The sequence below is a fragment of the Mirounga angustirostris genome, unplaced genomic scaffold (assembly GCF_029215605.1).
Source record: "Mirounga angustirostris isolate CCGP_5_RB_7025 unplaced genomic scaffold, mMirAng1.0.hap1 SCAF_1, whole genome shotgun sequence".
NCBI lineage: Eukaryota > Metazoa > Chordata > Mammalia > Carnivora > Phocidae > Mirounga > Mirounga angustirostris.
This window is the reverse complement of record NW_026991709.1, coordinates 212,828,487-212,851,663: the sequence shown is the minus strand read 5'-3', so window position 1 is coordinate 212,851,663 and position 23,177 is coordinate 212,828,487. Positions and strand designations below refer to the sequence as shown.

General features: G+C 57.1%; 1 protein-coding gene across 17 annotated transcripts; it reads left to right on the top strand.

Annotated features, from left to right (window-relative positions):
• The first annotated feature begins 7,040 nt into the window (after window positions 1-7,040).
• On the top strand, window positions 7,041-23,042 carry ANKRD24 (ankyrin repeat domain 24). 17 transcript variants are annotated; one of them, XM_064573259.1, is made up of 21 exons: window positions 7,050-7,718; window positions 8,540-8,626; window positions 8,731-8,861; window positions 8,939-9,027; window positions 9,962-10,026; window positions 10,529-10,586; window positions 11,978-12,048; window positions 12,240-12,346; window positions 12,524-12,714; window positions 13,202-13,230; window positions 13,858-13,938; window positions 14,077-14,184; window positions 14,888-14,932; window positions 15,031-15,129; window positions 16,090-16,162; window positions 16,401-16,519; window positions 16,696-18,177; window positions 20,265-20,432; window positions 22,025-22,150; window positions 22,291-22,356; window positions 22,509-23,030. In XM_064573259.1, the coding sequence occupies exons 1-21, from the start codon at window positions 7,680-7,682 to the stop codon at window positions 22,584-22,586; spliced, it is 3,312 nt and encodes a 1,103-aa protein (XP_064429329.1). In that variant the 5' UTR covers window positions 7,050-7,679; the 3' UTR covers window positions 22,587-23,030. The 17 variants fall into 17 exon arrangements, with proteins under 17 accessions (XP_064429332.1, XP_064429307.1, XP_064429315.1 ...); XM_054505036.2 differs by having other exon boundaries at window positions 7,054-7,718; window positions 12,527-12,714; window positions 22,509-23,023; XM_064573237.1 differs by having other exon boundaries at window positions 7,045-7,718; window positions 13,858-14,184; window positions 22,294-22,356; window positions 22,509-23,042.
• The last annotated feature ends 135 nt before the right edge of the window (window positions 23,043-23,177 follow it).

Genomic DNA, 23,177 nt, shown 5'->3' with positions numbered 1-23,177 from the left:
ATTCACAGGCAGGTTGGACAGGTGATGGACAGGTCTTCGTAGGAATCCGACTCAAAATAGGAAGGAATCCGTAGCCACACACCTTGAAATGTGTCTGCCTGCTCTCGATCCCTGTACACGCAAAGAACACGTCACAGGCCCAGGTGGACGGACAGGTGCATATACATGTATACAGTCATCACCCCAGACCTCTGCTCCCCTGGGGTGACTTGCCTCCATGTTCTCCCTCACACAGATGCCAGCCTGATGTAAGGGGACTTGGCTGCAGATAATCTTCTCCGATTATCCAAGAACCGTGCCTTTGTGCTAAGGGGCCTCAGCTCTGGGCCTGGCCCCCAGGAGCCCCTCACTGTTCAGGAAGACAGTACCTGCCCAGACACTTCTAACCTTCAAAGCCGGGGCTGGGGCAGAGGAAGGGACCCAACTAGGGCTAGGGAAACCCAGTTTGAGGAGTTAAGAGTTCAGCCTGTGGATGACAGGCAAAGCTCTTCAGAACACGGGATTTTGTGAACTGGGCTGTGAAGGGTAAATAGGAGTTCACCAGAAAAGAAGGAGAAGAAAGGGCATTCTATGTAGAAATAACTGCACAGATGGAAGCTTGGAGACCAGAAAAAGCTTGATCTGCTTGGACAACAGGGAATACTGGTGAAGTGCATATATTGAGCACCTACTGTTTGCTGGGCTCTATGCTAGGGACTTCACTGAAAACCTACCACAAGTTGGTCAAAAGGGCATTATCTCCCTCATTTTAAGTTTGAGGAAGGTGAGACTCAGAGAGGGCAAGTGACCTGCCAAAGGACACACAGCAATTAGGAGATGGGGTGTCCTGCATCTGGTTCCTGTTCTACGGTCTGAAATGGCCCAGGGAAGAGGAAGAGGTCCTTTTGAGGAAGGGGAGGCTGGTGACCCTCCTATTCCCCAGGTGCCTCATCCCACCCCACTCTTATGCTTCCCTAGGTGGCCTAGGTTGAAGAGAACCATCAGACGCTGGCCATGAAGACCCTCCGGGCACGATTTAAGAAGACAGAGGTGAGTCTGAGGCCACTGAGATGCCCAGTATCCCCCCATTTCAGGCTCATGTGCCCCAGAGCCTGGTCATTGGGCCTTTGGAGTACTGTCCTCTGCCCCTCCTCTGATCCTTCTGGCAGCTTCCATATGACCAGGCCCCTCCATGTTCTGGACTCTCCCGAGGTTCCTCACCATGCACAGGTTCCTCACCACCCACCCCGTAGCTTCTGCTTCCTCTCCTCCCTTTCCTGTCTACTGCACCCTGCTGCCCTCGTGTCCCCATTGTGTCCCTGCTCAGTTTCCAGCCACCAGACCTTTGCCCTGCCTGTTCCCTCTGCTGAGAAAGCCCTCTCCTGCATGCATTGCTGCCTGTCAAACCCTCTACAGTCCCGACCCTATATGGCACCAGAAACTCTTCTTCCGGAAGAATCTCCATTCTCCCAAGCTCCAGTGACAACTTGCTTTTCTGAGGACTCAATTTCTCAGGGACCCTTATCTCTTGCTTTTGAGGATTCATTCAGCAAATGTTTGTATCAGGCACTGTTGTAGGCACTGAGGAAATGCCTGCTCTCTTGGAGCTGACAGCTGAGTGGGGTGATGGATACTAAACAAGATAAGTAAGTGCAAAGGCATTTTTTTTTTTTTTTTTGGTACCATGGAGACAAAGAAAGCAAGGAAAGGGAGCATCCAGGGCAAGGGAGATGGTTGCAATTTTAAAGCAAGTTGTCAAGAAAGACCTCACCAAGAAGCTGATATCAGAGCAAAGATCAGAAGGGAAAGAGGGAGGGAATTGCGTGTATATTTCAAGAATTGCATTCCAGGCAGAGGGGACAGCCAGTGCAAAGGCCCTGAAGTAGGCTGGAGCTGGCTTCCCATGCAGCCACACCTTGGACTGTGAACTCCCAGAGGGAGATGTTCCTTCTTCAGTCGTACCCACTCCCTCCTGGCCCTCCAGGTCCCTGCCTGTGTGGGGGCCAGTCCAGGGCACAGACTGAGAGAATCTAGGGTTAGAGGACAGAGACCAGTGTGGGCAAAGGTTCAGAGGCTGGGCCAGGCTTGGTTGATTCAGGGCATCTTGGGATGATGAGCAGGTTCCTTGGGCTGGAGTAGAGCATGTGAGCGGGCTGATGCTGAAGAGGGCCCACCCCGAGGAGTCCTGGAAAGCCAAAAAGAAAGGGGCAGAGGAACACACCTGCTTGTAAAGTCAGGTGGCTCTGGGTTTGAGTACATTCTCCTCCCAGCTAGCTGGTGACTGTGGGTCTGTCCCCAGCTTCCGCTTGCCCCCTCGGGTTTTCTCAACTCATCTTATTTATTTCTATGATTTATTAAGCTTAACATTCCTTTTCCTTTGATTTATTTTAATTTAATTTTTAAAATTTAAATGTCATATCATGAATTCATATTTACTTATTTCACCTATTTTTGGTTTTATTTGTTTTTGTTTTATTTGTGTGTTTTTGAGCGTTATAAGGAGCTTACTGTGTGCTTTGCAGATGTTAGCTCACTTGTTCCTCATAACAATCATATGGGGCAGGACCTTTTATTATCCCACTTTATAGATGAGGAGGGGAGGCCCAGAGAGATTAAGGAACTTTCCCAAGGTCACACAGTGAGGAAGTGAGACACCAGACTTCCCCCCGGGTTGAGGGGGGAGGGAGTCTACTGATACAAAGGAGAGAGGTAGGGAGAGGCTGAGACAGGAATAAATGGCTCATGAACCACCTACAAAATGTGGCACAGAGTCAGACTCATTCATTGAGGAATGATCCTAAAATTCTTCACCCTGTTTGAAATCCGTTCCTAAGGTGGACTGTTCACGTTTACCCCCCAAGAATTCCTGAGATGTTGTAGCGAGTGGTAACCCAAACCATATCACTGGTTAATTTCAGAAGTAGAATTATATTGAAGTCGAATCCTCCAAAAGGTGTGTGCAGCTAAAAAAAAAACCCAAAGACACCCGATTTGGGATGTGGGTGTATTGGGTGCGTAGCACAGAGGTGGGGTGAGTGGGGGGGGGCGGGCAGGTGTTAAAGCCTCAGACTGGGTGTGAGGGTGTCTGGGGTGTCTGGGAGGCGGGCAGGAGCCTCGGCTGGAGCAGGGGCAGTACCAAGGGGCCTGGGGGCATCCTCCGCATCCCCCATCAGGCAGCTCGGGCAGCTCCCCCACTCCCTCCCTCCACTGGCCAGCTCCAGTTTCTGGGCAGACAGCAGGAGTCAGGTTCGGCTTTTGTTCACTCCCCAGAGGGACGAAAGCGAACACCGAACACCGTGACTGCATGCGTGACTACAGACACACAGACACCCTCCCCCGCGCCCCCCCTACCCCCAGCTGTCTCTCGGGACCTTTCATTCTCTCTTCTCAGCGCACAGACCAGCCTCTGCACCTTGGCCCCGTCCTCCCAGCTGCCTGGCATACCCTCCCCACTCTTTTCTGCTTCTTTACCGCCAGCCTTTCCTTCAAGGCCCCAACACATCGCCATACTTGCTCTGAGCCTTCTCAGAGCCTTTCTGGGCCTCAGTTTCCCCATCCGTAAGATGGGATTTAACTGGAGCTGTGAGCCTCCAATTAAATCCCCTCCCGCCAGCCTCCTGCCCTTGTGTCAGGTTTTAGAAAAATCCCACAAGCAAGAAGATTGGAGTTTTTAGAGGTTCACAGATGCCCACTGCCTCACTGCTTCCTGGAAAGTCTGTCTCTCATTTTTATTCTCCGGAGTTACTATTTAATTCATTCAACAGACATTTATTGGGTCCCAACCATGTTCCAGACCCTGTGGTAGGTGCTGGCGATCAGGCCTGGCTTCACGGACCCACGCTCGGAAGGGCCCCATGTTTGGTTTAATGCTGTCTTCTCTGACATGGTAGGGGAATAGACCCAGAGGAAACAGAATGTATTCAGTAGGGGACACAGTGTGCCATCAGGTGGGGAGAAGAGCAATAAAGAACAAAAACAAAAACAAAACCCTCTTCAGGTGCCTTCCAGGGTAGACAACAGGAGAGGAACCGGCCATGTGGACAGTGGGGGAGGGAGGGTGCTCCAGGTAGAGGACACTGCAAGATCAGAGGCCCAGACCAGAAAGGAGGTCACTGCGACAGGATGGGCCTGACCAGGGCAAGTGTAGGGGAGGTGAGCTCTGAGAGATGACCGGGGTACTGTTCAGAGCAGGGGTGGACCAATTCTCCCTGGAAAGGGCCAGGCAGTAATATTTTTGTCTTCGGGGGCCCTCAGACCTCAATTCGGCCAAGGCGAATTGGATGGGCGAGGCTCTGTCCCAATAAAACTTTATTTATAGACACTGAAATGTGAATTTCAAGTCATTTTCATAGATCACAAAATATTACTCTTCTTTTGATTTTTTTCCGCCCAAACCACCTATAAGTGTGAAAACCATTCTTAGCTCTTGAGCTGCACAAAACCAGGTGGGGGTGGGATTCAGCCCTGGGGACCAGTTTCTGTAGACCCTTGGGGACCCCCCCCCCCGAGAGCAGTCTGGATTTTACACTGAGTGAGGCTGTTGGAGGCTTTTGAGCAGAAGAGAGATAAGAGTTGATGCAGGCTTCAGGAAGCTGGGGGACAAGGGCAGGGGCTAGGAGACCAGGGCAGAAGTGTCCCCACATGGAGCCTGCAGTGATGGGGCTGGACTGCAGGCAGGAATGGGTACATGCATAGAGCTGACAGCCAGTGGGGTTGGCTGGTAGATTGAGTGTGGCACAAGAGAGGGGGATGGTGGTGCCCACATGCCCCAGGGTGAGGGGGTTGAGGGGTATTTGTCTGAGCTTGTATAGAATCCAGGAGGACAGGCCAAGGTACTGGGAAATCCGAGGCCCGAGCTGGGAGATCCATTTCAGTTTCCTCCCTGGGCAAGCCTGAGAGGGGCACTCTGCCTCTGGGTGTGAGAGACAGGAGCCCTCAATACCCACCCCTCCCCAATTACTTATTACCAGACTCCCCATTTATTGGCCCCACCTCTCCCTCCTCCTGCCCAAAGGTGTCCTAAGAAGAATCACAGACAGATCTCGCCCCCGGGGGACACTGAGCCATGTCTAGGGATGTCTGTGGTGGTCACACTGGGGGTGCTCCTGGCATCGAGTGGGCGGGACTAGGGATGCCACTCAGCCCCCCACAGTGCCTGGGACAGCCCCCCAACAGAGAGTGGTCTGGCCCTGAATGTCCACAGTGCCTCGGTGGAGGAACCCAGCTGTATGGTGCCTGTTGCATTATCTATCCCGTTTAGCAGTTGGGGAATTGAGAGCCAGAGAAGGAACATGACTGGCCCAAAGTCACACAGTGTGCATAACATGACCAAGCTGGATTCAAGCCCCCCCGCCGCCTCCTGTCTGCAGTCATGGCTGCTAACCCCAGGTTCCAGAAGGCTGTCTCTATACCCATCCCTTCTCTCCCCTGTCATCCCTGTGTCCCCACCCCCAACCACCCCATGGCCCCTTCCTGAATTTGCAGCCATATCAACACAGTGGACCATCCCACATTCTGGAACCTCTCGTGGCTTCCCCAATGTCCCCCATTCCTGGATTCCCCCTCCTTCCGTGGACACACCTCCTCCTCTGCCCTACCCTTAAGTATGAGCCCACCCACCTGGTCCTGGACCAGGGCATGGGCAACTGGGCTGGTGGAGGAGAGCGATAATTTCATGATTTCTCCTGAACCTGGTCTTGTCCCTGCCACCCCCCCAACTCCTGCCCATCCTCTAAGTTTCAGCTCAGATGCCCTCTCTTCCGGGAAGCCCTCCCAAACTCCCCAGTGTCAGGAGTCCTCTCTGAGCTCCCAGCTGGCCTGGGCTTCCCCCATTACAGCCCTGATCACCCTGGTTCATCAATCCCTGGGTGTATATGTCTCCCCAGGGACCCCAGGGATAGCAGGGACATCTGTCTTGTCACCACTGGGAGCCAGTGCCCCGTGCAGCGCCAGGCACCCCATAGGACAAATGGACTCAATGACTGAGATTCACATGGCTCAGAGGACCTGGCCTTGTGAGTCATTCATTCACTCAGCAAACATTTATGCTGGGGTGCCTGGCCTGTGTCAGGGAGGCCTTGGCCTGGCCCTGCTGTCAAGGGGCCCCCAGTCTGACTGAACACCCAGCGGACAGAGACCCTACCAGCCCCTGGGAGGAGCTGGGTCCTCTCCGTGTTCTGGTGATTTTACTGACCACCTACGATGGCCTGTGTCCTCAGGATTCAGCATTAGATATGCACACGGGCGCAAGCACATCCGTGTTTGACGAATGAATCCATGTTTACTGCACTTACTATGTGCCGGGCACTGGTGAGTGCTTTGCGTGGCCTATCTCATTAGTCCTCCCGAAAACCCTCTGCGTGCAGTAGCAACTGTTTATTTTGAAACCCATTTTCCAGGTGAGGAAAGTGAAGTCCGAAGCAGGTAAGCAAGTATCTTGGCCGGGTCGTATAGGTGCTAAGTGCGGAGGGCCTGGGGATAGGGCCCTGGATTCAGATTCGTTTGTCAGCCTGCTGGGTCCCCCTGGTGCGTGAGTGCATGAATGATGGCCCGGCAGAGTGGGAAGCTCTGGCTGCCGGGGGCTCAGGCCCGGAGTCACCTGCGACCCGCGGCCAGCTCGGACGAGGCGGAGACGCTGCGGGCGGGTCCCCGGAGATCCAGCGGGCAGCCCGCGGGGCCAAGGGAGCCGGCCTCCTTGGCCACATCCTGCTCCAGGCAGGAAGGTCAGGGAGTGCCCAGGCGGCACCTGGTCTCGGAGCCTAGCCCCTCCCCGACACGACCCCTACCGTGGGGGCGGACCTCCAGGAGGGGGGGTTGGGGCGCGCGGGCCGGGCGGCAGAGCTCCAACCGGACCCCCACCCCTCCCTCGAGTCCCCCCCAAGTTCCTCCCTCCGGACCCCCCAGCCCCTCCCTCCAGCGCCCTGCATCCCCTCCCTCCAGCGCCCTGCATCCCCTCCCTCCGACCCTCCGTAGCCCCGCCCTCCGGGCCTTCCCTCAGCCCCCTCCCCAGTCCCTCCCTCCGGACCCTCCCTCCAGCGCCCTCCAGCCCCTCCTGCTCCTCCCGCCCGGTCCCCCAGCCCCTCCCTCCGGGCCCCCCTTCAGCCCCCTGCCCCTCCCTCCGGGTCCTCTCGGCCCCTCCCTCTAGGCCCTCTCCAGCCCGTCCCTCCAGGCTCCCCCAGCTCCTCCCTCCAACCCCGCATTTCCTCTCTCCGGAACCCCCCCCAGGCCATCCCTCCGGACCCCCAGCCCCTCCCTCCGGACCCTCCCTCCAGCTCCCCCAGCCCCTCCCTCCGGGTCCCCCCTGCCCCTCCCTCCGGACCCTCCCTCCAGCGCCCTCCAGCCCCTCCCTCCGGGCCCCCTCCAGCCCCCTGTCCCTCCCTCCGGGCTCCCCCAGCCCTTCCCTCCGGGTCCCCCCGCCCCTCCCTTCGGGCCCCCTCCAGCCCCACGCTCCGGGTCCCCCCTGCCACTCCCTCCGGGCCCCCTCCAGCCCCATCCTCCGGGTCCCCCAGCCCCTCCCTCCGGACCCCCGCCCAGCCCCCAGCCCCTCCCTCCGGGTCCCCTCCAGCCCCTCCCTCCGGACTCCCCAGTCCCTCCCTCCAACCCCCCCAGCCCCTCCCTCGGGCCCTCCCGGCCCCCCCACCCCCCTTTCGGCCCGGTCGCCTCCCGGAGCACCGAGCCCGGCACCCGGAGCCCTGGCCGCCATGAAGCAGCTGTGCGTGTGCGCCGCCGCCTCCTCCGCGGTAGGGCCAGGGGAGGGGGCGCGGGGGCGGGCGGGGCTCGGGCCCTTCCTCTCCCCTCCCCACTCCGCCCCTCCCCGCCCCTGGCCGCTCCCGGCCGGGACCCCCGCCCCAGACCCGGGAAGGACCCGGAGTGAGGGGGTCGCGGGGCAAGGGGGCAGAGGTTGGGGGATGGGTGGGACCTTTGGGGAGACATGGGACGTTCTGGGAGGCAGTTTTGAGAACAGATGGGAACACTGGAAAATTTAGAGGACATATGGAGGGACAGTTTTGGAGAATAGTTTTGGATGGGTTCGTTTGAGGGGACAATTTGGACTATATTTTGAGGGATCATTTTTCGGGAAAATATATTGACATTTGGAGAACAATTTCAGAGAATATTCAAGGGATTTTTTTGGAAGGACATTTTTAGGACAGATGTTGGGGTCATTTAGGGGGATGATTTTGGAGAAACTTAAGGAATTTGAATATGACATTTGGAATGCATTACATGCTAAGTAAGGTTTTTTGGGGAACAGATCTTGGAACATTTGGGGGACAATTGTGGCATTTTGGGGTCAGTTTAAGAAGGATGAATGACAGAGGACAGTTCTGAAGGACATTTAAAGGGACCCTTTTAGGGGCTCCTATGGGAAGATTTTGGAGGTGGGGTGATGTTGGAAAGGGGGTTTTCACTAAAGGACCGGCTGGGTGCTGATCTGGGGGAAATTTAATAGGATGATGCTGGTAGTGGGTGTAGGATGGACCTGGGGGCAGATGCTGGGGGATGCAGACTGGGGGGATGCTGTCTCAGACCCCCTCCCCAGGACTACCTCCCCCTGCAGCTGTGGCTCAGCCCCACTGACCTTGGCTCCTGCCCGCCCTGCGGCCCCTGCCCCATCCTGAAGCCGGCAGCCAGAGGCAGGCGCCAGGCAAGTGCCCAGGGGCAGGTGGTGAAGCCTGGAGCTCTGGCCAGGGGGGGCTGGGAGGGGGCAGTGATCGCCTGGCCCCACGACCCTCTGGGTGTGCCCTGCAGAGCCAGGAGTGGGGCAAAAGTGATGAGCGGCTGCTGCAGGCCGTGGAGAGCAACGACGTGGCGCGGGTGGCCGCCCTCATCACCCGCAAGGGGCTGGTGCCCACGAAGCTGGACCCCGAGGGCAAGTCCGCGTGAGTGCCCATGCCCTGGGGGGGTGAGGGACGAGGCGCGGCCATCCTGCAGCTGATCCCCAATCTCTGACCTCCAGATTCCACCTGGCTGCCATGAGGGGAGCAACCAGCTGCCTAGAGGTGATGCTGGCTCATGGCGCCAACGTCATGAGCACGGATGGGGCAGGTACTACCTGCCGGGCCTGGGGGAGGGACGAGGAACTCAGACCAGGTGCCCAGCCTGGGGTCCAGTGGGGCCCTGCTCCGTGGCTTCGGTGACCTGGTGAAAAAGGGGGAGTTCCTTTCAGTGCTCCCAGGAAGGCACAGGGACATGTCTGGCTGCAGTGCCCAAGGAAAAAGACCCGAGCTGGCACCAATCAGGGTCAGTCGACAGCTTGTGGTCAGGGAGTGGCCAGGACTCAGGTAGTGGTTAAGTCAGAGGAAGTAGCTGGAACAGAGGAGTACCTGAACTTGAGAAGTATCTGGCGACAGGAGACTAGCAAGTAGAGGTTAGGGGGTAGTATCTCAGGTATGTTGAGTAGCTGGAGCTCTGGGAGTAGCTGGGACAAAAGGAGAATCTGGGTGTATGACTTGACTAGGGCCCTGAGGGAATATCTGAGATAGACTGCACGGCCAAAGGGGATAGTTGGAGCTCAGGAGGTAACTAGGCGTGGGGCATAGCCATGTCTGAAGCTTTGGGGCAACGTAGGAGACAGAGCAGCCGGGATGTGTGGAGCAGCTGAGGGTTTGTAGAGTATCAAAGATGATGGGGAAAGAGTTAGCCCGTGGAATAGCAAGGGTTTACAGACTGGCGGAAACATATAGGACAGCTGGATTCTGAGGGGCAGTGGCGTTGAGCATATAGAGTAGCTGGGGACGTGGGGAGTCACCGGGGCAGGAGGGCTTGAGGAGTGCGTGGGAGTGGAGTGTAGGCTGGGATGCAGACTAGCTGGAGCTTGGAGAGTCTCTGGCCACGGAGTAGCATGGTTTGGAGAAGTACCTGGGGTTTGGGAACTTACTGGACGCGGGGAAGCTCATTACAAACAGTTGACACAGGTTTGGGGAGTGGCCAGAAGCTCCTTGAGTCTGTGGAGCCCAAGCAGACACTCCGTGCCTTTCAGGTTACAATGCCCTCCACCTGGCCGCCAAGTATGGGCACCCACAGTGCTTGAAGCAACTGCTACAGGTCATTTACTGTCTTGCATCAGATACTCCCTCAACCCTAGATGCTTCCTTCCTCTGGCTCCTCCCTCCCTCCCAAGTTCTAGAAATCCCCAAGCCCCTAGATACTCCCTGAATCCTAGATATGTCTTAACCTCTTTGACTCCTGAGCCCCAGCTACTCCCTGGACAACCAGCTACTCCCTGAGCATCTGGATACTTCCCACACCCAAGATATACGCCCAGTACCAGATTATCACCTGAGTCCCAGCTTCTCCCCAAACCCTAGGTAGTTCTTAGGCACAGTCACTCTCAGAGCTCCCACCCAGCCCCCAAACCCTCAGCTTCTCCCAAGCTCCCAGCGATTTCCACTTTCTCACCAATTTTCATAAAAGCCAAGTCACTTGGGGGCCCATGAGGAGATGGGGGAGGGAAGAAGTGCTAAGTCTAGGAGCCTGAACTCTGGCACAGCCTAAGAAGGGGCAGTTCCTAGAGAACCTCCAGTGACCCGCACCCCTCCCCCCACAGGCGTCCTGCGTGGTGGATATTGTGGACAGCAGTGGGTGGACGGCCCTGCATCATGCAGGTGGGTGCAGCCCAGCCTCGCCCTGCCCACCATGACCCAGAGGGTGCGAGGCTGGGGTTTCTTCTACCCGGGGCCCTGGGGACCTACCATGAACCTTCTGCTTCCTTCCTCCTCCTTCCTCACCGAGTTCCTGCTGTGTGCCAGGCCCTGGGGCTCAGCATTAATATTCAGCAACCCTTTGAGCCACAGACAGTCACCCCACTGGACAGGAAAGGTGATTGAGGCTCGCCCACAAGAAAGTAGGGAAGACCCAGGCTGCCTGACTCCAAAGCACAGCCTGATGTTTGCCAGGCCTGGGTGACAACCATGGTGGCAGTCTTGGGGTGTGTGTGACCAGAGTACAATTTCCTTTGACCAAATCCTAGGGGATCTCAGGAAGACCAAAGGTCCAGGCATCCTTAAAAATCATTAAATCTAAACTCTTTCATGAGGGAGGGGAAAGGACCCACCTGCCAGAACCAGATCTCAGCCCAGCATCTGTCCACCATGCCTGTGAGATTGGGGAATGACTTTCACTAATGCCTCAAGAAACGTCTTGACCTTTTGGGAACACGGAATACATTTGTGTTTGCTTTGGGGTTTTAATCACTGGTTAAGACTTCCCTGCAGTTGGAGTATGCTGCCACCTAGTGGTAGTGGTGCCTTTGGTCACACTGGAAGCGCACTAGGTTTTTTCATTCAATAAATATTTAAGTTCCTGCTATGTGTGTCAGGCTCTGTTCTAAGCATGGGGATTACAGCAGAAAACAAAATGCCATACCCCCTCAGGCACACAGCAGGTCATCATATAGAGCTTGTTGACTTTTCCAGTGACCCCCCTAGCATGAAACCCTTCCTCCTTTCTTTACAGCTCTGAACATGTACACTGTCTCCCACTTCCTTGACCTTACCATGCTCTTCCCCACTTCACAGCCCTTGCCTACTAAGAAAACTCTACCCTCCCCCTTTCACCTTCAAAACTCAGAACTCAGACCCAACCCCAAGAAGCCTGCCTAGTCTCAGCTGACCGTCTGATCCATCCAGCAAACATTAACACTCTGTATGGGGTTTGGTGCATGGCAGGTACACAATGCTAGTTAAATCAAAGAGAGGAAATACATAAACATTAGTCAAAAGTTCCACCTTAAGAGGGAGCCATGATGGAATGTGGAAAGAGCTTGGGACAGCGGGTTAGCAAACCTAATCATAGCTCTGTCTCTGACCCTACTGGCTGACCATGGACCTGGCTGGACCTCAGTTTCCTCATCTGTAACGTAGGAGTCATACCTTTGCCATTGCCCTCCCAGGGAAGGTGGGCACTTCTCATGAAATAAGGAATAAGAATCGCCGCAGGCAGAAAGCCCCCAGAAAATATCTAAACCTTGCCCTACCTACCCTCCCTCTTTTTCCAGCGGCCGGCGGCTGCCTCTCCTGCTCAGAAATGCTTTGCTCCTTCAAGGCACATCTGAATCCCCGAGATCGGGTGAGCCTCTGGGATCTTTTGGGGAAGATGATGTATTTGAGGTACACCGTCACCAAGTGGCAGCATCCCAGGCACCCTTTAAAAAGTGTGAGAAGGTCTGGAGTGAAGTTCAAGGGCACTCATATAGGCTTCCCTGCCTCCCAAGATCTGCCTCTCACCTTTTGTCTCATCTTTCCCCTAATTCCCACCAGTCAGGTACAACACCCCTTCTCATAGCGGCTCAGATGTGTCACACAGATTTGTGCCGCCTTCTCCTGCAGCAGGGGGCAGCTGCAAATGACCAGGACCTGCAGGGCAGGTGAGTATCTCCCCTCCCAGTTAGTCCATTGTACGCCGTGTGACCTTGGGCAAGTCTCTTAACTTCTGTGGGTGGGGGATCTAGCTGACCCTCCCCACCCACCCACCCAGCCTGGGTGTTGAGGAGGGCTTGGGGGTGTGAGAATGTCCTCGCTTCCTCAGTAGCCCCCTCTCCTAGTAGGACAGCCCTGATGCTGGCCTGTGAGGGGGCCAGCCCCGAAACAGTGGAGGTGCTGCTGCAGGGTGGGGCCCGGCCAGACATCACCGACGCACTGGGCCAGGATGCTGCTCACTACGGTGCCCTAGCAGGAGACAAACTCATCCTGCACCTCCTGCAGGAGGCAGCCCAGCGCCCCTCACCACCCAGTGGTATGCAAGCCCCTCCTACGCAATTTCAGGCACCCCCCATCTCCTTCCCAGCAGTTTCTTGTCACCCCTTTCCCTGCTGTAGTAGTTTCAAGGTATCTCTATTGGCTGCATTACGGGAGGTTTCATGTTTCCCCTGATGCTACTCAGAACAGTTTCAAGGAGCCCCAGAGCTTTTAGATTAATCTAGGGATCCACTCTGCTTTCCTGGGCCATTCTTATCCTTGGATCTTTGCCTTTCCTAAGAATTGGCACCCCTACTTGCACCATCCCGGAGGTGCCACTGTCCTCCCCTTTTGAGAGTTCCAAGGGCCCTCCTATTAAGCATCTGCAAAAGTAGCTGAGTCCTACTTTCAAAGTCCTGATTCTTGGGGAATTGGGAGCCCACCCCAGCCATAAGTCCCCTCACTAGTGTCCTTCCTAGGGCTGGGAATGGAGCCCCTAAAACAGAGTGCCTGACCCTGCTTCCCTCTCTTCCCTGCCCTCCTAGAGGATGACTCAGGCGAGGCATCATCTCAGGTATGGATCTCTAAGCAGTGAATGAGTCCCCTCCCCCTGCACACAATGCCCCCCCCCCCATTGCCCCAAGCTTTATGGGAAGAGAAGGAGGAGATGGACTTCTGTCCCAGGGTTATGACCTAGGAAGACCTGTTTGGGATGAATGCCACCTTCAGGGTATGCTGCCACCAAGCGACAGCAGCACCCACAGCATAACTCTCAGGACTGGGTGAGAACACTGCGGGGATGGGGCCAAACCATGGGGCTGGGGTGGGCTGGTAGAGGGAACTGAGTTTGGTGAGGGCTGGTGTAGGTCAGGGAAGAAGGCAGGTCTGGCCTGTTTCTCTCTCCCGGCCCTACAGCATCTCAGCTCCACAGGGAAAGGGAACTTGTAGACAATCTGGTCTAGTACCACGTACCAAGGCACAGAGAGGGGCAGAGAGTGAAGCATAAGATCTGGAACTCTCAGGAAGTATGGCCCCTTCTATGCCGGGATCAGTGAGGACCAGGGAGAGCCAGGGACTTGCTCAGGGTCACACAGGAAGTGAGGGCCAATTTGGGGCTGATGGCAGATAGTGGGGCTGGGCTGGCATATTTGGGTGGGAGGCTGGCATATCCCCCATGTGCCCCTGTCACCCCTTCCCTCAGAACTCTGTGTCCAGCCATGAAAAGCGAGGGGCTCCCAAGAAGCGGAAAGCACCTCAGCCCCCTGCCAGCATCCCCGTGCCGGTGAGAGATGCCCCGGCCAGGCCATGGCGGGGAGGAACAGGGGCAGGCAGGAGGGGAGGAAGCTCTGGCTCAGGTATTGGAGGGGACAGCCCGTGGGCCTCACGTGAAGGTGGTGGGTCCCTGGGGCGGGGGGAACAGGATGACCAAGATGCCTACGAGGAGATCATGCGGCTGCGACAGGAGAGGGGTCGCCTGCTGCAGAAGATCCGGGGCCTAGAGCAGCACCAGGAACAGAGGAAGCAGGAGGTGAGGGGCCACAGCGATGTGGGCCTAAGACTAAGCCTGGGGTGGGGTGCAGTTTTGCGGGGAAGACTCCCCTTACCTCTCCTAGCTCCCGCCTCCCTCTCTCCGCCCGCGCTTATTCTGCTCCAGCCACACGGGCCTCCGTGCTGTTCCCCCAGTGTTCCAGGCCTGGTCCTGCCCCAGGGCCTTTGCATGTGCTGTGCCCTCTGCTTGGAACACTCTTCCCCAGATGCTCCTGTGGCTCCCTCCCTCTTTTCCTTTAGGTCTTTGCTCAGAAACCACTTGCCAAAGACACCTCCCTTGCCTACCTTATTTAAAATTGTCACAGCTCCCACTCACTTCTCAGTTCCCTTTATTTTTATTCGAAGCACTTAGTGCTATTGGGCATGCCATGTATTTTATTCACGTTCACCCATTTGACTGTAAGCCCACGAGGATAGGCATGGTTGACCATGACTGGCTCACAGGACTCACCTGATGTTTATTGGAAGAACGGGTATTTGAGTGAGCCAGTGAATGAGTGGCCCCAAGACAGGGTCTGACACTCAATAAATCCTTAGTGATGAGTCAGGGGGCAGAGCAGGGTGCCGGGTGCGCAGTAGGTGCACAAGCACTGTCTGTGGTGGGGATGGGGGGCTACTACGGAGGTGGGGTGGGGACGACCCCCGACCCAGATTCAAGCCCTGTCCCCCCTTCTTCCCACCAGCTGCCAGAGGCAGAGGCCAGCTCCCTCCACAGCCTGGAGAGACAGGTAGGTGGCAGGTGCGGAGATAGCCAGCCCCTCAGCCGCCCGTGTTTCCTCCAGGAGGCTGGCCGAGCCCCACCCCCCCGCTGCCGCCCTCCTTCCAGGTGCAAGAGCTGCAGCAGCTGCTGGCTGAGAAGCAGGAGGAGAAGGAGAGCCTGGGACGGGAAGTGGAGAGTCTGCAGAGCCGGCTGTCCCTGCTGGAGGTGGGCGGGGGCGGAGCCTTGGGCGGGGGCGGAGCCTTGCGGGGCAGGGGCGGGGCCTCGCGCGCGCTGTGGTTACGGGACAGCCACACCGGTGTAGGTACAGACTCTCCCACGCGAACACACAACAGTCAAACCTACAAACGCACCGTCACAGACAACACACCCACACACGTACGTGCACAGTGGACACGTCTCCAAACACGGAGCCGGGACACACACAGATGAGCAGCCGCGCTCACGCACACGTGGTCTTGCACGTTAAACGGGTGAGCACAGCAAGCCTACTCCCACATGCACGCCAGAAATACTGGCGCCTACACAACAGACGCTCCTCCGTCCCACGCGGACGACACACCCACAAACCCATGTACACGCACAAGTATTTCCCCCAATACGTGACTACACAAACATCCGTGTGCACCTGGTGCTCACGCACACAGACCCACCTATATCCACAAGCACGGTCAAAGCGATCACACACACAACGGACTAAAACACAAGCACAAAATCACACACAGTCACAGGAACTCACACGGGAGGGGTGGGGGGCCACGCGACACCCCCGTGCTCACCACAGACCCCTGAACCCTGAGCTGTCTGTACTCACATGCAGACACCCTCAGCCCGACGTGACCCCAATGCAGGATCCCAGACATAACCCTGTGAGGACACAGCCCCGCATCCCTCTCTCCGTGACCCACACACACAGGCCGCACATACACCCCCAGGCATCACACATTCGCGCAGTGGCTGGGCTGTTCCCTGCCCTTCCGGGGAGCCCAGCATAGCCCCACAGCACACAGGTGGCACTCAGCAAACACTGTGGCCCAGACACGGCCAGTCTGATGCTCCTGGGGAGCGATGGGGACACGTGGATTCCCCTGTCCTCTCTAGATTCTTGGGGGCAGGTTTGGGGCTGGGAAGGGGGTAATACTGGTGCCGGACCCTGTCCCCCCCCAGAATGAGCGGGAGAATACCAGCTATGATGTGGCCACTCTGCAGGATGAGGAGGGAGAACTGTCTGACTTTCCAGGTGAGCTCCCACCCCCGTCCTCCCTCCATGCACCCCTGTCCACCTTGTCCCTGGGGCCCCTGGAAATGGAGCCTTGACCCACAGGCATGGAGAGAGTTTGAAGCTGGGAGGGAGGTTGGCCCCCACCCATTATTCATCCCACCTGCTTGCCTTGGGGGCTCTGACGCCCTGCTCCAGACCCCTAGTTCCCATCCCCTGTGGCCCAGGACACCCGGGGCTGACTCTGTGCGCCCACCAGGGGCCGAGGCTCTGCTCTCCAGACGGCTAAGCCCCTCAGCCCAGGAGCTCTTGGCCTCACTGCAGGAGCAGGTGGCTGCACTCACCAGACAAAACCAGGAGCTGATGGAGAAGGTCCAGGTGGGGAAACTGAGGCCCTGGAGGGTGGGATGGGGACAGGTCTGAGGACCTGAGGGATTGTTCCCCGGGGAGGGGTCAGGGTGGGCACACGGCTGAGTCTGTGGGCAGGGAAGGTGGCGGTGCCACTCTGAGCCCCCATGGCCACAAGCTCCCGCCAGCTCCCCACTACCTCCCAGATCCTGGAGAGCTTCGAGAAGGACGAGATGGAGGTGAACGGGTCAGCCGAGGTCATCCCTCTGGCCCTCTATGACTCTCTTCGGGCTGAGTTCGACCAGCTCTGCAGGCAGCATGCGGAGGCTCTGCGGGCGCTGGAGCGACAGGAAACGTGGGGCGCCCCTGGGGAAGAGGAGGCAGCCGCTGGGGAGGGCAGGGGCATGGGAGGCAAGACCACCAGGAACGGGCCAACGAAAATGGAGCTTGATGGTGCCACGGCTCTGGGATCCAAAGTGAATGGAGCTGAGACCACAGACGAGGAGGCCACAGGCCTGGAAACTGTGGAAGCAGCTTCTGTGGGGGCTGAGGCCACAGAGACAAAATCCACGGGGGCCGAGGCCACAGAAACAAAACCCACGGGGGCCGAGGCCCCAGAACCCGAGGCTCTGGAAGAGGGAGGAAATCCAGAGGCAAAGGCCACGGGAGCCAAGGCCACAAAGCTGAAAGCAGAGGAACGGGAAATGAGGGCCAGCGGAGCAGGCGGCGTGGAGGCCGTGCCCGCAGGCACAGAGACCACACACGTGGAGGCCACATTGGTGGGGGCTGCAGTCCCGAGGGCCTCCCCGGACCCGGTTCTCCCCCCTGGTGCTGCGGAGGCCTCCGAACAGCTGCAGGCAGAGCTGGAGACCCGGATTCGCGGCTTGGAGGAGGCCCTCCGGCAACGGGAGCGGGAGGCGGCCGCCGAGCTGGAGGCGGCCCACGGCAAGTGCCAGGCCGCTGAGGCCGAGGCTGGCCTGCTGCGGGAGCGGATGCGCCAGGCTGAGGGCGGCGGAGCGGCTGGGGGCGGTGACATGGTCCAGCTGCGGGCCGCCCTGGAGCAGGCCCGGGAGGACCTCGGAGTCCGGGACGCCCGCCTCCGGGAGCTGGAGGCGGCCTCAGCCCGGCTGGACGAGGCCCGGGCTGGCCGGCTGCTGGCCGAGGAGGAGGCCCGGGGCCTGCGGGCAGAGCTGGCGCAGCGGGAGGAGGTGCGGCTGGAGCAGAGCCGGGAGCTGCAGGTGCTGCGGGAGCAGCTGGCCACGGCCACGGCCGCCGGGGAGAGGCAGCAGGCTGTGGCCGCCGAGCTGGGCCGAGCCCGGGACGCGGCTGAGGCCCGAGCGGCTGAGCTGTCCGCGGCCTGCGAGGAGGCTCGGCGGGGCCTGGCGGAGCTGCGCGAGGCTTCCGAGGCCCTGCGTCAGTCGGCGGTGCCGGCCTGCGAGCACCGCCGGCTGCAGGAGGAGGCCCTTGAGCTGCGGGGCCGGGCGGCCAGCCTGGAGCGGGAGGCGGTGGCCACGGGCAAGGAGGCCGCCCGGCTGCGGGCCGAGCTGGAGCGGGAGCGGGGGCGGGGCGGGGCCAGCCTGGAGCACGAGCGCATCGTGGGCGCCTTGCAGGCTGACGTGGCCCGGCTGGAGGGGCAGCTGGAGGAGCTGGGGCGACGGCATGAGAAGACCAGCGCCGAGGTCTTCCAGGTGAGCGTAGCCGGGCCCCCGCCCAGCACAGCCCGGCCCCAGCCCAGCCAGCAGCCACTTGGCGGCCCGACCCGCAGCCAGGGTTCCAGTCCTGTAGCCACCTGACCCTGTTAGCGTTTCTGGGTGCATGGCTGACCCTGAAACTGTTCTGAGCTCTTGGACATCTCAACTTGTGTTATCTTTTCTTAAAAACCTTTGGCCATCTTGACCCCATCATCTTTCTTTTTCTTTTCCTTTTTTTTTTTTTTTTAAGATTTTATTTATTTGCGTGAGAGAGAATGAGAGACAGAGAACATGAGAGGGAGGAGGGTCAGAGGGAGAAGCAGACTCCCTGCCGAGCAGGGAGCCCGATGCGGGACTCGATCCCGGGACTCCAGGATCATGACCTGAGCCGAAGGCAGTCGCTTAACCAACTGAGCCACCCAGGCGCCCCCCCCCCTTTTTTTTTAAGACTATTTATTTGAGGGGCGCCTGGGTGGCTCAGTCGTTAAGCATCTGCCTTTGGCTCAGGTCATGGTCCCAGGGTCCTGGGATCGAGTCCTGCATCGGGCTCCCTGCTCAGCGGAGAGCCTGCTTCTTCCTCTCCCTCTGCTGCTCCCTCTGCTTGTGCTCTCTCTCTCTCTGTCAAATAAATAAGTAAAATCTTAAAAAAAAAAAAAGACTTTGAGAGAGAGAGGGAGAGAGAGCACAAGCAGGGGGAGGGACAGAGGGGGAAGCAGGCTCCCCACTGAGCAGGGAACCTGATGTTTTTTCACTATGACACCATTTTCTCTGCTGGCCTGTAATCTGCCTGTGGTTCTTCCAGTTGGCTGTTTAGAGCTTGTCATTTTGCCTTGGGATCATCTTTGATTCTTCAGCCCAAAAGTAGGAGGACGTTATGCCCAGAGATTTTTTTAAAATAATTTTTATTTTTATTTATTTTTTTAAGATTTTATTTATTTGACAGAGAGAGACACAGCGAGAGAGGGAACACAAGCAGGGGGAGTGGGAGAGGGAGAAGCAGGCTTCCTGCTGAGCAGGAGCCCGATGTGGGGCTCGATTCCAGGACCCTGGGATCATGACCTGAGCCGAAGGCAGATGCTTAATGACAGCCACCCAGGCGCCCCATGCCCAGAGATTTTTAATCGAATATTTTCAACCCAGTAGATTTTGATGCTGAGTTGTTGGGTTTTTTAAGGCCAGGGAACATATATATACATGTATATATATTGGGAATATATGTATATATATATATTTTGTCCCTCGTGGTGGACATTTGATTCCGTCTCTTCTCTTAAGAAACAAACAAAAGGGTGCCTGGGTGGCTCAGTTGGTTAAGTGACTGCCTTTGGCTCAGGTCATGATCCTGGAGTCCCAGGGGAGTCTGCTTCTCCCTCTGACCCTCCCCCCTCTCATGTGCTCTCATTCTCTCTCTCAAGTAAATAAATAAAATCTTTAAAAATAATAGTAATAATAATAATATTAAAAAAAAAAAAACAAAAGAACCCAAACAAAAAAAACCCACAAAAACTGGCAGGTGTTATAACAAAATATGTGAATAAGAAGCCACATTCATTAGTTGTTGTTGGGAAAGCATTTTTCTCTCCATGCCTCTGTTTACTCACCCCTGGGACAGAGATAATAATACTTCTGAATTCTCAGGTGAAAATTGAATGTTTTAATCTCTATAAATGATTTAGGGCAGTCATAGTATAAGAGATCAGTAAATGGCAGCCAGAATTAACTGATTTTAAAAGAGCGTTTTCTTGGAAAAATAATGATTCTGTTCTAAGCACATGCCCTGTATTTGTCCATTTCCTCCTCACAATTACTCTGCAAAGTGGGGACTGCTATTACCCTGATCTTCCATATGAGGAAACAGACAAAGAGAGGTTGAGTCAGTTGTCTGAGGCCACACAGCTAACACGTCATGAGTGTAAGAAGGGGCCGGAATGTTTGTGGTGTCCGGGAAGAACCCAGCACTCCCTGAGTCAAACTCCTCGATATCAGAATGGGCTTGAATGTCCTCGGGCCCGAATGGAAGGGTCAGGAGACTCTGGGGTCCTCATGTCCTCGGGCTCACGCTCCCTCATGGGCTTGGGCTGCAGGTCCAGAGGGAGGCGTTGTTCATGAAGAGTGAGCGGCATGCGGCCGAGGCGAAACTGGCCACAGCAGAACAGCAGCTGTTGGGGCTACGGACCGAGGCCGAGCGGGCACGCCAGGCCCAGAGCCGTGCCCAGGAAGCCCTGGATATGGCCAAGGAGAAGGACAAGAAGGTGCGTCCCCTTTCCCTGTGCTCCCTTGGGGGGTTCCCACCCAACAAAGGTTGGGGGAAATCCAAGAATGTCCCAGATGAACGAGTCTTGGGAGATCAACCCATTTTCTAGATGGGAGACTGAGGCACAGAGAAGGAAGGGGACAACTCAGACATGTGGGCTACTGTTCTAACTGTGAATTATAACCACAGTTAACATTTACTGAGCACTTACTGCATGCTAGGCCCCGAGCTATGTATTTGACATGGACTAACACATGTAATCCTCACGTCAAGTTCCCATAAGATCAGTGCTCTTATTTTCCCCATTTGAAGAAGCAAGGCACAGGGAGGGGATGCCACTTGCCTGAGGTCACACAGCCATGCAGAGGTTCAGCCAGCGTTTGGACCCAGCTTCCCAAGTTCTGGTCTTCAGTAACGACGATGGTTGACAGCAGGCCATGGCTACTGAGTTGGGTGGTTTTCACACACTATCACTTTTAATTTCCCTCTAACCCCGAAAGCCAGAAGGCATTCTTATTCCTGTTTTCTAGATGAGCAAGCTGAGACTCTGAGAGGCCAAGTGTGACATGTCAGAGTGACAGGTCAGGTCGCTCGCTCATTGGACAGGCACATGACTCCCAGAGCCCCAGGTGCATCAGCACAGAGTCCCCCAGCCCTAGCTCACTATGTGACCTTGAACAAGTCAGTTGACCTCTCTGAGCCTGTTAACACCTTCTGCAAAATGAACATAAAATTGTGGTCGAGATTATGGTTTATTTGTTGCAGGATCTCTCCCCCTCGGCACCTAGTGACACTGGGGTCAGGCCATTCTCTATGGGGGGGCGTCCCGGGCACTGTGGGGGGCTGAGCAGCATCCCTGGCCCCACCCCCTCCATGCCAGGAGCACCCCCAATGTGACAGCCGCAGACATCCCCACACATGGCCTGGGGTTCCCTGAGGGCAGAGATTGAGAACCTCTGATCTGTAGTATAATAATAAAGCTTAGCATTTATTGAGTGCCTGCTGTTTGCCAGGCACAGTGTAGATTTAACCTCCGTTCAGAATCACAGTAACCTGCCAAGGTGAGAACCGTGATTCTCCTTCCTTTACAGATAAGGAAACTGAGGCTCAGAGGGGTTAAGCCGTCTTCCCAAGATCTCCTGCAAGAAAGGGGTAGGGAGGGACCCAAGCCCAGGACTGCCTGACCCAGCCCCACCAGGCCAGGCTGCTTTGGGCCTCCCGTTCTGTCAGCCTCCCCTTTCCAGAGTCTGCAAGAGGGGCTGTGACAGGATCGGCAAACTTCTGGAAAGAGCCAGAGTCCATGTTTTCGGCTCTGACGTGTCAGTGAATGGGCCTGGCAGCGCACCAATGACATTTTATGTACGAGCTCGGAATTTGATTTTCCTATGTCATGAAATATCATTTTTCTTTTGACATTTCCGTCCCAACCATTTACAAATGTGAGAGCCATTCTTAGCTCACGGGCCTAGTTTGCCAGCCTCTAGGATGTGACCTTCCCTCACCAGCCTCTTCCCTAGGTGCTGGGGAGGTCCAATGTCCCGGGCCCCAGGCTCAGGGTGACTGGAGGTCCCCCCTACCCGCCCCGCCTAGATCACAGAGCTCTCCAAGGAAGTCTTCAGTCTTAAGGAGGCCCTGAAGGACCAGCCAGCGGCCCCAGGCACCCCCGAGGTGGAGGCCCTCCAAGGCCAGGTCAAGGCCTTGCAGGAGCAGCTGAAGGTGAGGACACGGGGCGGGGGAGGAAAGCAGTTCAGGATTTTAGCAGCTGTCACACTGGGGCAGGGGCTCTGGGTGTAAAGGGGGCTTTGGGGCGTGTTGGGGGGACCTGCTTTTCTAAGCACCCCTCCCCATACTCACAGCAGGCTGCCAGGGACCACAGCGCAGTGGTGGCCTTGTACAGAAGCCACCTCCTATATGCCATTCAGGTGAGTCCCGCCTGGCCACCAACACCCCGGCCTGTTCTCCCATCTGTACAGGAGCTGAGGTTCATGGCCTTCAGGGGTGGCGCGGGAGGGAACCGGGAAGCCGGGGCAGGAGTGCCCAGGTGCTCTCTCTCTCTGCTTCCCCCCCGCCCCAGGGTCAGATGGATGAAGATGTGCAGCGGATCCTGAGCCAGATCCTACAGATGCAAAGACTCCAAGCTCAGGGCCGCTGAGCATCACAGCACTGACCCTCCGCCCGCCAGGCTCACGCGTGTGGGCGTCCAGGCTCACGCGTTGACCTTCTAAGCTCAGACACCAGCCTGGGCCTTCTCAACTGTACTTAGCTGCGTCCACTGCCCCACTGGTCCCTGCACGCACTGGCCGGTGTCATCCCCAGCCCTGACTGTGCCCTCACCCCCACCGGAGACCCTGTGAGCCCCCTCTCCCGCGCCCTGTCCTGTCGGTCCTGTAACGAGGCACCACCCCGGACCCTGGGAATAAAAGCTCTCGGAGCAGAGGATGAATGTGTATGGCCTGATCGCTGGGCCCCCGCGGTAGGGAGGAGAGGGGTGGCGTAGAACGGGGACTGGCAGGTGAGGCAGTCACCTCCTGCACCAACGACTCAGGCCCCGGAATGAATACTGTGTTCGTGCGGTGTTGTAAAAAGTCAGAAGTCCGTGATGGACAAACCGTCCAAATGTTAAGTGAAGACAGCATCCAAGTGTGCCCTGAGTCACTTGCCTCACCCTAAATCCAGCCCTGCTGGGAGCCTCCCACCCCCAGCCTCCCTGCCCTTGGGCAAGTCCCCGGAAATCCCCTGGGGC

What these genes read in the sequence shown, in the direction of transcription:
- ANKRD24 (XM_064573268.1), top strand. Translation starts at nt 8,456, where the DNA reads ATGGACCTGGGGGCAGATGCTGGGGGATGCAGACTGGGGGGATGCTGT. An exon ending in CAGCCAGAGGCAGGCGCCAG is followed by an intron (nt 8,627 to 8,730) that starts GCAAGTGCCCAG and finishes TGTGCCCTGCAG; the next exon opens with AGCCAGGAGTGGGGCAAAAG. An exon ending in GCTTGAAGCAACTGCTACAG is followed by an intron (nt 10,027 to 10,528) that starts GTCATTTACTGT and finishes CTCCCCCCACAG; the next exon opens with GCGTCCTGCGTGGTGGATAT.